This window comes from Anneissia japonica, unplaced genomic scaffold (assembly GCF_011630105.1).
Source record: "Anneissia japonica isolate Jap-2015-1 unplaced genomic scaffold, ASM1163010v1 scaffold287833_len2544123_cov190, whole genome shotgun sequence".
Lineage (NCBI taxonomy): Eukaryota > Metazoa > Echinodermata > Crinoidea > Comatulida > Comatulidae > Anneissia > Anneissia japonica.
The window spans coordinates 1,514,930-1,525,779 of NW_022757233.1; the positions used below are offsets into that span (position 1 = coordinate 1,514,930).

At 36.9% G+C, this 10,850-nt stretch overlaps 2 protein-coding genes across 3 annotated transcripts in view; one reads left to right on the forward strand and one right to left on the reverse strand.

Annotated features, from left to right (window-relative positions):
• The first annotated feature begins 1,804 nt into the window (after window positions 1-1,804).
• LOC117124548 (serine/arginine repetitive matrix protein 1-like) overlaps window positions 1,805-10,850 on the forward strand; it is a 23,744-nt gene continuing 14,698 nt past the window's right edge. The window contains exons 1-2 of one of the 2 annotated variants that reach the window (XM_033270812.1): window positions 1,805-1,954; window positions 5,291-6,314. In XM_033270812.1, the coding sequence (XP_033126703.1) occupies window positions 5,901-6,314 (414 nt within the window). In that variant the 5' untranslated portion in view covers window positions 1,805-1,954; window positions 5,291-5,900. Of the gene's footprint in view, window positions 1,955-5,290; window positions 6,315-10,850 lie in introns of those variants that run through there. The other variant, XM_033270809.1, reaches the window with a different exon arrangement.
• LOC117124550 lies at window positions 8,009-9,614 on the reverse strand. Its single transcript, XM_033270814.1, has one exon. It carries the CDS (start codon window positions 9,119-9,121, stop codon window positions 8,306-8,308), a length of 816 nt encoding a protein of 271 aa, XP_033126705.1. The 5' UTR covers window positions 9,122-9,614; the 3' UTR covers window positions 8,009-8,305.

The window sequence follows — 10,850 nt, forward strand, 5'->3', positions numbered from 1 at the left end:
AGGCCTATACAAATATCACAAGGGTGGTCGGAAACATGGTGTATTAACCAAACCAAATTATACCGACGACGACAACGGCCACTATAAAGACGGCGATGGCGACTAGTTTGACAAAAGCACCATGTCATACAAAAATCTTTTCAAAAGACCAAAAGAGTCAAACGTTGGTGAAGGAGAGTCGGCATCAACCGACATACAGGAGCAGGGGCGGATCCAGAGATGTCTATAAGGGGAGACAGGGCGAAAGTGGGGCCGATCGAGATAGCACCATCCCAGGGGGTCTGGGGGCAGGCCTCTGCGAAAATTTCGTTTTCTAGACGCCTAAAAATAACATCTGAGGCGTTTTGGGCGATCAATTTTCTTTTTCTTTTCTTTTCTTTTTTTTACTTTTTTATTTTTTAACTTTTCAAAAGGGAGGCCTCCCCTAAATCCGCCCCTGAGGGGGATTAGGACTGCAGTCCGGTCATTTTAGGGTGGTATGGTACCCACCAAACACACACCCTGCAATCACATATACACGTCCGCATTTTGAATTAAGAAGCACTATTACAATATACCATGAAAAACTAACACTATAATAATAAGTATAATAGTAGTAATAATAATAAGACTATCGGTATTTACTAAATTGGTCCAGCGGACACGTTACTTCCTCGACACTAAATGACATCCCCACTTGTTTTACATATTGAATTGTTGAAACCAGGGCTCTCCTCTTCCATGATCTGCTCACCATTGTAATTATTAGTGTGTTTGCCTTTTGTTTCTTTAATAATTAAAAGAAAACAAACTAAGATGGTTAATTAATTAGAACTATCCATAACCGGACCGACCACCTGTCGGCATGTTTTTCACACGCTAGAATCCACAAACTAATAAGGTGCTATTGTCCGGGCTACCGGTTGTGGTCAGTGGTCGTCGAAACAGTGATCTCTAAAGTGTACACTAATACCGGTATCTCAAGATGAGACCAGGTGTAGTACAGGCATTTTTAATGAAAATATTTCACTTGGCCTAAAAAGTTGATGGAATGAAAGTATTATTTTAATTTCTGATAAATTTTTTTTTTCCAAGTACCGATTGACCCCGAGTTTGGTCATTAAAACAACGCCAAATCAAAATTTTATATTTAATTTGCTGTTCAAAGAATGCAAATAAATGGAGTGTGAATCAATGAAAACTGGACAGGTATTATACCGAACGCTCACGTATCCTTCCTTTTCACATCTCCTCTCTTTTTCTAATACTTCCCCTCTATTCGTTCCCTAAGTTCCACGCTTCTCTCCATCATCCTTTTCTCTTCGTACAGTTAAAACGTATTAAGACAATAGATTACTAAGTTGGTAGCCTACACATTTTTATAAGAATACTGAAGCTGAAGTGCTTAAAAAATAAGAACAAAATAAGGCTGAGATACGGTAATAATGTCCAAAATAAATAAAATATTCTTTTGGTGTTATCTGTACCTTGTGTGCAGTAGGTGTGACTACGTAGGCTACGGTACCTTCTAAGACAGTATATTATATATAGGCCAGGGCCTACTGCTGTACAATAATTTTCTATCTTTGAAAAAGCCGGGCAAAATTTTACTGGTTCTTATAAAACAGAAAGTGTAGACTTATTTGAACAGCCCACCGCCTACGTTTTTAGCAAATTAATGCCCGATGATTTCTGTAGTCATGCGCATCTTTCTTTATCTCACGGTTAATATATCATCAGTCAACCGATCGGCTTTGTGTTTAGACACAGAAGAATATTATAATAGAGATTTATGTTACAGACGAGCTATTGAAGTAACTCTTGCTGATGGTTTTAATAATGTTCTCTTGTCACGCAACGCCACCAAGTACACTAATTCCCTGACACGTTAATTTTGTTGAATCTTCCACTTAATATTGACGAACATTAATGTCTTTTTCAAGCCGTCATTTTGTCATGGATGAATCACTTAATGGTAAGTTTGATTGCAGCAATATTTTTTTTCTTTTTGATATACAGTTGTCTTTGATAAGCATAGCAAAAATGTCCTCTCTCCCTCTTTTTACCCCCTTAAACAATCTTGAAAAATACATTTAGCAGTACATTATTATAGGCCTATTATCATTAATTCATATTTTTTTCTTTTGATATGTAGTCTTTCATAAACATAGTAAAAACGTCCTCTCTCTCTCTCTTTACCCCTTCCCTTACGTAATATTGAACCCGTCTTTATCCTGTAGTATTAGGCTATAAAATATACATTTAGCAGTACATTATTCAATAGGCCGATTATCATTAATATTTCGTTTTAATGAACTGGGGATATCAGTATGAAAAAGGGCGCAGTGGTGATGAAGACAATGAGGTGTATCTGAGACGTAGTAGTAAGCTTTTTGACAACTTAACCCGGCACAAAAGCAGTGAGCTATTGCTATTTATAATAAATGTCAATAATTTATTTTCAAAATTGAATACCTATAACCGAATCCAAAATCGATTTTTACACCTCGTCGGTATGTGCCTATTCGCATTTAACGCTGAGGTAGTATACAATTGTGAATGTAGTTTCGACATGGGGTTATTGTCAGTTAAGCTTCAAGAAACAGAACTAGAACAACCGTTCTGTTAAACTATCCACCTATACTCAACAACCCAAATGAGTATAGGTTGTGCATAGGCCTACTAAGGCCTGTTATTTTAGGTATTATTTCTTGTTTACTGTAGTTGTATAAAAAAAAAAACGGTCCTTTCTCCCGACGTCGCATTGTTATCGAAACTCTATCAAACACTTCAGAATACGAAACAGGAATACCTTAAATATGGATGACCAGTATATGGAGCTTTTGCTATAGAGCTATAACATATGAACAGTTACTGTTCAATCGATTCTTTAAAATTCAGTAGGTCTTGTTTTTTAAATAGATATGGTTCAATACAATGAATTTTTGTTGTTACTGCATTTATAAAGAAAATTGCATGAGAACGATCAATACAATGGAAATGGCTGAAACGGAAAGGTTCACTGATTAATCACGGAGGAACTAGTTTAGTACATACGGTAATCCAAGTTTTGAAATGCACGCCATCGTGTTGGGAAATAGCAGATGTGGCCTACTACCGAAACCTGTTCATTAGATTTTTTTGTAATAAAATCAGCTAGGCTTTGCCTATGTGGTACCGTATTGAGCCACTGTTGTGGTGTTTTAAGAACCATAACTATAATTTTACTGATAATTTACTCACTTTGAAATGTTATGCTGCATCTATCAAGGTAGAAACACAATAAGAAAAATATTGACGATATAATATATCGATAATAATATGTTTTTACAGGGGCGGGTTTTTATTTTGTTATATTTTATTCCTTTAGGCACAATATGGCATATGGCCAAGGATTACCAATTGCGACTTCATCACTGTCCTATATCCACACATGATGTTTTACATAAACTATGCCGGGCACTCACTGCGCCGTACGACCGTCGCACGACGAATCCAACTCCGCTCCCTACGAGCGATAGACGACGCAACGCCGTCTGCTGATTGTCGGTAGCAGTCTGAACGGATCGTCATTAAAAACGATCCGTTGCGTGCGCGTCGTCGCGTTGCGTTCTTCATAGAATCGCGTCGGCCGTCGTGGGCAGTGAGTACCCGGCATTAAGTCTCATAACGAGGCTTGCGGAGTTATTTTGTCGTGAGAACAAAATCCTGGAATCTGGCAGGATTTGAACCCAGGACATTGGGGTTGAAAGGCGAGCATCTTAATCACCAATGTGCTCAAGTGTCAGACCTATTGTATTTTATTTCCTGAAAAATGCGTTTGTTCATATCTATGCCTACGAGTAAACATGATAATTTAAACTTTAAAAAAATGACAAAAGGTTTTGCCTTATGTCAGGTAATTAACACTGAAGATTCAGAGTGTCAATTAAGTTGTCACAAAAACGTCACAACATCGTTGATATCGTGTGTCGAAACGCGATACAAATATATAGCCTAGCTCAAAAAAGAATGGTGTTCTTAAAGTGGCCGTCTCTAGTTTTAGGTGATGGTCTCTCGATTCCGTAAATTACAGTGTGTCACGTCTAAATAATTAGGCTGCTGGCCTATAATTAGTAGCAAATGAAAATATGGAAAGGGTCAATATGTTTTCATTTGATTCTGGAACAGAAGGATAAATGCCAATGCTTGCTGTGTCGTTGGGTGTAAGCCACTTCGCTTTTGTTACCCCGTCCTTCGGGTGGGGCGTCGTTAAGTTGGTCCGTGCGTATAACATCTCACAAAAGAGAACTCAAACACTATTCGGAAAGAGTATAGGATTACGTCAGATCGCCCTTTCAAACTATGCTGAGATATTGAGTTAACAATCAATCTTCATTACATATAGGCCTACCATTAATATACGCAACGAGTTACACGATATTTACAGTATCTTATAATGTGTTTGAGATCGTGTGGGGTACACTGTTCAGACGGAAAAATAAATATAACATTTAAACTTTATATTGATATCACCATGGGAACACTTCTACTTGGTGATTAATATACGCTAAACCTGTCTCACCGCCACATTTTACCGTCTGATTAGGTTTATTGACGATGTATATGCATAACCTATTGCTTTGCTGCCAATATTTCGATACGAAGTAGGTCGCGCGTATTCTCGCAATGATCGCCCACAGGTACGTTCTATCGTGCTTAGCGATTAGTAATTTATCTACTTCTTTTTTTGTGTGTGTTCTCTCTGCACTCCCCTCGTGTTTCAATGTATTGTCTGAAGCTGGGTGTGTAACAGCCGATGAAAATTAAATGGCAAGGACTGGAAGGGATTTGTCTTCAATTCATCAACGCTTGCAAAAGTAATTTTAATGGGAGACATTACAGTCTCATTACAGTGACATTTACAGTGCTCAGACTTCTGACGGTGTCGTTAATCGCTTGGCGGCAGGTACTTTTGCAACCTTGTTTTAAACACCTGTATTCATATGCCCACGCATAATAATAATTTTTACGTCATAATTATTTTCAAGCGCGCAGACTAATTTACATTTAGACTCGTAAGCTCATCTTTATTTCATACAAAATGTACAATTGTGTAGGCCTCTGTGGTTTTGCTATTTATTGCAGGCTATTTTCTCTTCATCTTTAATTTTCAATTTTTCTATCGTTGATACTGTTTTCTTTGTCATTGCTAACCTCCTTCACAACGCTGTATCGCCACAAATTCACCATTGCCAGTTATATCAAATAAAAAAAAAATACATTTAGGCCCGGGTACATTTTTAATAACATTCTTTTAAACGTATTTCAGATTACCCTGTGTTCTAGTAGTCAAGTGCGAGGTGTGTGTTTGGTCGGCTTGGTGATCTGTTACAATTCTCATATATGCTAAAGGCTCATTACCAGATTGATGGTCGATGCAACAAAACAAATTTCTCACTGCTGAGGACACTTAGACCGATGTCGATGCCTCTTAAGTCCTATATACGTAAAAACCGTAGCAAATACATAATTTCGATTCTTTCATAGCCCTTGACCTATAGCCTAATTGTCTTTAAATGTGACGTGGATTAAGGTAAGCTCGTAGATTCCATAAAACACCTGTCCGAGCATTTCGCCAAGAACTGAGAAAATTTTCGCATAATCATGAAAACAATTTGAGAATTATATATTTTCGTCATAATTCGTAAAAAGACCTTCCTTTTTAGCTTTTTATCGAACGAAGGAAACCAGAAAGAAAATATTGCTCTTCATAATAAAAAACATTTGTCTGACGTATACCTGGTTATCTTGGATTATCGATGCGGCGGCAGAGAAGACGGTGCAAGATGCTCTTGAAGAAACAGTGAAACTACTCACATCGGTTTAGGCTATATTCTCGGAGTGAATTGCTTTATACATAAATGACGTTCATGTAGTTGATGGAAATGATCATGTCGGAATCGCACAAACGCATTGGTAGCAGACGTTTGCGCCAGTCACACAGTGCAAACATCATGAAGAAAAATTCTCTTCCCAGAGTTTTTACAACGCCAGCTGAAGCATCAAAACATTCCGGTACACGACAGGTTACGAAAATAAATGGACTTCGGCAGATGTCTCAACAGTACTTGTCGCATTCTACTGCCCCTGCGAGGGTTTCTCCGAACAGATGCATAGGGAGCCCATGGTTTTCTGGTGGCGATACTGGTTTTCGTGAAATACACAGTGCTCCAAGCCATTGCTTCGTTAGGGGACCGTTTTCAAGTCCTTGCCCAAGTGTAACACCCGTGTTGTCGGAGGTTAGACGAAAATTATTGCTATCTGATAAATGTGAGCACACGGTGAAAGGAAAGGTAAGAATCTTTTAATTTGGATTTTTAATGCCCGTAATGTATTTCGATTTATCGTTTAGTGCTAATATTATGATTTACATGATTGTGGAATAAATTATGATATATCATTGCCTTGGTACCATCATCTATAAACGTTTGCCATTATAAATATCGTTATAGTGTTGGCGTAAGGTGATGCCCCCAACCAAAAAATTGCGTCTCCGTGAAATTTCCCTCCTCTCAATCCAGAGACTTTCCATGACTCCGTTAAAGGAAAATCAAGGAGGCCGAATCAGGGGTTAAAAAATGACAACTGTGCTAGAAACTACCGGTATTGCTCCTTGAAATTCTACCAGAACGCCAGTGTTATGAAATATGATAACTATTATTTACCTTTGTTCAGGACTTAACAATGAGTAACGCGAATTATTACTTTCGATGCATTTACATTTTTATTTCCGCAATATTTTCCATCTCAAGAACATCATTTATTGTATGTATATTGGTCATTAATAAATATATGTTTTATTACTTTTGTGTGTGGTGTAATATATGGAGTACCGGTACCAATTTTTAAGAACAAATTTGATACGATAGCATACCATTCCCAGCCCCCAAACACACTCCACACCCATGTTGTGGTGAACGCGAACCCTTAAAGGAAAGGCGGGGTTCGAGTGCTTTTATTGTTTTTACCAAATTATTAGTATTTTATGCCTTAGATAATGATGAAGTGTCTACGTTTGTTGAAGAATAACAGTTGTAGGGCCTAGATCACAGTAAACCACCTATCGCTATAGTTGCGACCTATTTATCATAAATATTGCAGAAAAACACTTGTTTTGATGGTGATCAAAGTAATTTTTCTGCTATTATTCAGGTAGTAGACCTACTTAATGTCTAAGCGTTAGTTTGTGAATTCTCGTTTCCTTTGCGTGCAACATTATGTAATGAAAGTTTGAAGCAGGTGTATCCGATGTACAGTAAATTAGAAGAACACTTACTGATCACCTCGAAAGTGGAAACACGTCATTTCCACGCATGAATGTTATGGTAAAATGAGGTCTGATGGAACGAATAGGCACATATTGATGAAAACACAAAGGATGACAAAGGACGAGAAAATCTGTCTACCACGTAATATACCATCCATTATAGCATTTCCAGGACCACAATGAAAAACATTTCTTTAAAATGATTGTGTCATCCTGGCTAAAGATATTAGTAAATAAATAAAAAAAAAAAAAAAATAGCATTTGTGGAGCAATTGACGAATCGTGGTAGCGCGGACGATGACAAATTTAGGAAGATGTGTGTGTGCGGGGTGGGAGAGGGGTGGGGATGGTGATAGGATAATCTGTTTGAGAGAAGTAGCCAAGTGAATTATGGTGAATTCATCCATTCATTTTTAAGACGAACCTTATTGTAAAGACTAATTAGACATCACACACATTGGATTAATAGGACCATTAAGTAGGCCTATTACTCCGCCCATTAACTGCGGTATTTATTCAACGTTGTTTACAACACACTGTATCTTTTTAAAAATTCATCAGGATGACACCATTTCTAATTAAGCCAAGCATTACTGGACAGTGTACATGAATTCGTTGTTATGGTAACGAGTTCTATGACGGACGGGTGTGGATGTTCTTGTCATTGACTGAATTATAAATTCGCGTTAACACAAACAAATACGTTCTCACTTTGTTATACAGTATTTCTGTTTGAATTTATTTTGCATACAAGTATGAATAATTCGATAAAATTACAAATATAATAAAGATAATTAGGAGTGGAGTTGAACAGCTCTGTGGTTGAGATGCTTGCCTTTTGATCCCAGGGTCTTAGGTTCCTGTCACATCAAGGCTGTTTTACGTCTGTTTTATTTACGTCTTGCATAGGGCCTAGATGTAATTAAAAATAGGCCTATGCCTATTAACAGTAAAAACAATTCACTCTCTGCAACTTGTTATATCAAGTGGATACATTAACAATGCACGCTGTGCTATTTACTTAATAAAATAATGATCAGTAAGTAGAATTGGACAGTCATGAAACTCTGTCGTATAATCATAATACAATGTCAAATCTACCGGTTCATTTTTCGTTCCTCCTTCAAACCCCAGAGTATCTAAAGTATCGTCTGCTTGTAAGAGGTTACTCGTTTCTCGAGCTTTCCCGCGAAAAATTTTAATTTTAGTTGAGCAAACATCAATCTCCTCTTTGATGATCTCTGTTATACCATAAATAGAAATATGCGAGTGTACAGTCACAGTGAAATGTCCGGGGTACGATCGGAGATTGTCAAATGTTGAAAGACGAAGGTGCAGCCTGATATACCGAGGCCTGTGAACAACAGGCGGCTGCCAAAGTCCAACACTACAAACAGGGCATGGATTTGATTCTACTCTAGTTGAGACTAGACTCGGAGCATTATTTGCCATTTCTGTGTACCGTAATCCCTTTGTGAATTCCAGATAGTCGATTGTACCGTCTTGATCCTTATCGATGTTCTTGGCAAGCGCATGCAGCTCGACGGTAGAGCATGGTGCTTCCATGTCCAACATACCGGCTTTGAACTCATCGTATGTCAACACGCCGTCCCCATTAACGTCACACTTTCGAAATAATTCAATAGCTTTGTGTCTGTTACTAGCTAACCATCTATCTATACGGTCGACAAAGTTATCGAAAGAATTTGCGTCTGTTGTGAGGAGTTCGGTTGCTTTTTCAAGTTTCTCTCGTTCTTTCTCTGCCTTAGACAGTTTCTTTTTAGCAGACCTTTTCTTCCCACTACCTTTCTTCTTCCCTTTCTTGAGTGGCATTGTTGTGACTGCTTACTGAATAAAATTCTAGATCAAAATAATCCAAGTGTGCCTTTTGACACGAAAACACATTCAACATCTTCTGTCATAAAAGAACAGTTTTCTAGATCTTTAACATCTCCTATCTTAACGTCCATAACGTGTATAACTATCACGCAGACATAATTACATTACCAGATAACTGTATTCGTCTCGCCTGCTCTCGTGTTTGACAAAGCAATGGTTCTACAGTCGGTGGGTGCTCACGCACTATCAGATTTATTGTTGGTAACCACTTCCGGGTTTGATAAACTTTTAAAAACAGTTGTAAACAAAAATATATTCTATGTACTTTCATGAAAAGTACATTTTCACGAATGATATGAATTTAGCATACCTACGAGAAGGACTTTGATAACTTCAGACAACAATATTACAGTGAAATACTTGAAAGGACTTTAATACCTTCTTAGCAACACAGGACGCGTTGCCGAAGCGGATCATCGTTGCTAAGGCTTAATGGTATACAATTAGAGGGCGGGCTGTACTAAGGGAAATCAGAGCCGTAGATAGAGAGCAGAGCCGTAGATAGAGAGAGTTTGGCCAACTTGGCGCATGGGCGCCATGTTGTCACCAAACAGCGTGCGCGCGTATAGCTTTATAACATTTTATAAAACACTGATGCTGCATAAACTTTCTTTCATTATTCTGTTCATGAGGACAATTCAATTATGGGATTTTAGCATATCATTGTAAATATATAATCATATTTACCTAACTTTGGAATTAATTAATCAGTGACGTGCTGTATTATTTCGGGAAGATAAAGTGAGGACGATTCTTTATTTTTTTTTCGTTACGATTATCTTTTTGTTTTGAAAGTCTATCATCTAGGCCTAGGCCCTAGGCCTATCTAATTGCTAGCAGCCTCCTCTGAGGCTCCTAAGAGTCAACACTGCAGAGGAGAAAGTTGTGCAGACAGAGTAGGTTTGTGAATCGTCGGCGATAATATGTTAATTTCGCCTGTAAATAAATGATAAAAATATTAATAACATGAAAGTTTTATAATTGTATCTAGGCCTTTATTAGGCCTATGACTTCGTAAACTTTAATTTATGAAATAATATGCTGGTCATCTGCAAACCAATACAAATAGCCTAGGCCTATTTGTAAATTGTAATCTAAACAATAAATCAAAGTTGAAGAATTATTGCATTGAGAGAAATTTTTGTACAACATATGCATAATCATTCATAATCAAGAAGCTAGGCCTTGTAAGTAAAATAGCAGCATTCTCCAAACTTTGTTTGTAATATTAGTGAGTTATAATATTATCATTATTACTGTATTATTATTATTTATTATTATTATTTATTATTAATTATTCATTGAAATTTTGATTTGTAATTTGTAAAACATTTAAACGTTTTGATTTAAAATATGTATTAAAACAATCAATATATTATAATACAATTAGGCATATCTTTAAAATATATTTTTATCTTTAAAATCTTTAGTTGCACAATTAATTGATTTGTAAAGTACAATTGGGCATGTTTGCATAGCACAGGACTCCTTGGACAAGTTTTCGCTTTTATTGGATTCAATTTTTATTTTTAATTATAATTTAAGCTACCTTTGACTGATTCTTCATGTAGCTTTCTGATAGTTATATATAATTTAACAGCAAAGTGCAACATTGCATCTTTTTATAAATCATTGCTGCTTGAAAATCCTTCCTTTTTTTTTT

Bases quoted from the DNA above. Each gene is read 5' to 3' on its own strand.
- LOC117124550 (XM_033270814.1), bottom strand. From the start codon at position 9,121: ATGCCACTCAAGAAAGGGAAGAAGAAAGGTAGTGGGAAGAAAAGGTCT.